The 799-nt window shown below is 60.1% G+C and overlaps 1 protein-coding gene across 2 annotated transcripts in view; it reads right to left on the bottom strand.

Annotated features, from left to right (window-relative positions):
• BLOC1S5 (biogenesis of lysosomal organelles complex 1 subunit 5) overlaps window positions 1-414 on the bottom strand; it is a 72,288-nt gene extending 71,874 nt beyond the window's left edge. Inside the window, exon 1 of one of the 2 annotated variants that reach the window (XM_069103520.1) lies at window positions 192-414. In XM_069103520.1, the coding sequence (XP_068959621.1) occupies window positions 192-321 (130 nt within the window). In that variant the 5' untranslated portion in view covers window positions 322-414. The remainder of the gene's footprint in view (window positions 1-191) is intronic. The other variant, XM_069103519.1, reaches the window with a different exon arrangement.
• Window positions 415-799: the final 385 nt, after the last annotated feature.

The raw sequence follows: 799 nt of genomic DNA, 5'->3' as shown, positions 1-799 counted from the left end.
GGGGGGGGGGGGGGGGGGGGGAGGGGAAGGGGGGGGGGGGGGGGGGGCCCGCGCTGGGCGGGGGGTGGAGGAAGCCAGGAGCCGCTATCCTCCCACCACTGCTGGGAGGCCAAAGGGGGTCAGGGCCGGGCCTGCTCCTCCGGGGACGAAGAGGTGGAAGGTGGGGAAGGGGATCCCTGACAACTCCTTACCCTTGATAATGAGGTGAACTGGCGAGCTCGCCTGTCCCTGCGAGTCTCGTTTCTTTCCTCCCACCAGGCCTGAAGCGGGGGTGGGGGCGGCCTCGCCCCCCGAAGGGGTCTCGGTCCCTCCGCCACTCATACCGACTGAGGCAGGAACTGCCTCCCCATGGAGCGCACTGCGCTTGCCCAGCGCTCTCTCACACCTCGGGCTGGTTTTTTATTTATTTATTTTCGTGGCGTCATCCCTGGGCGCCGCTGCCCGGTTGAAGCCAAGAGAAGGTCGTAGCAGGAAGCCAGCGGGTCCTCGAGGGAGCTGGAAGCAGTGAAGCCGGAGCTGCCATGATGAGTTAGGGCAAGGGCTGCAGGACCTGAGTTTGGTGTCCCTGAATGGGCTGGGGAACTGGAAAAGGCGGCGAGATATGGAAGGTTTGATACTGTGAGAGAGCGACTGGAGCAGAGAGGCAAGAGACAGAGACACGCAGAAAGTGAGAGGAGAGTGTGCCTCACTTTCCTTATCTGTGAAATGGGGATAATAATACACCTACCACGCAGAGTTGTTGTGAGGTTCAAATGATATAATATTTGTAAAGTGCTTAACACAGAGTAAGCTGTATAAA

This window comes from Petaurus breviceps, unplaced genomic scaffold (assembly GCF_028583685.1).
Source record: "Petaurus breviceps papuanus isolate PSGF00001 unplaced genomic scaffold, PetGlider_PUasm1.0 582, whole genome shotgun sequence".
Taxonomy (NCBI): domain Eukaryota; kingdom Metazoa; phylum Chordata; class Mammalia; order Diprotodontia; family Petauridae; genus Petaurus; species Petaurus breviceps.
The sequence above is the reverse complement of the archived record's forward strand: the minus strand, read 5'-3'. Positions and strand labels throughout refer to the sequence as shown.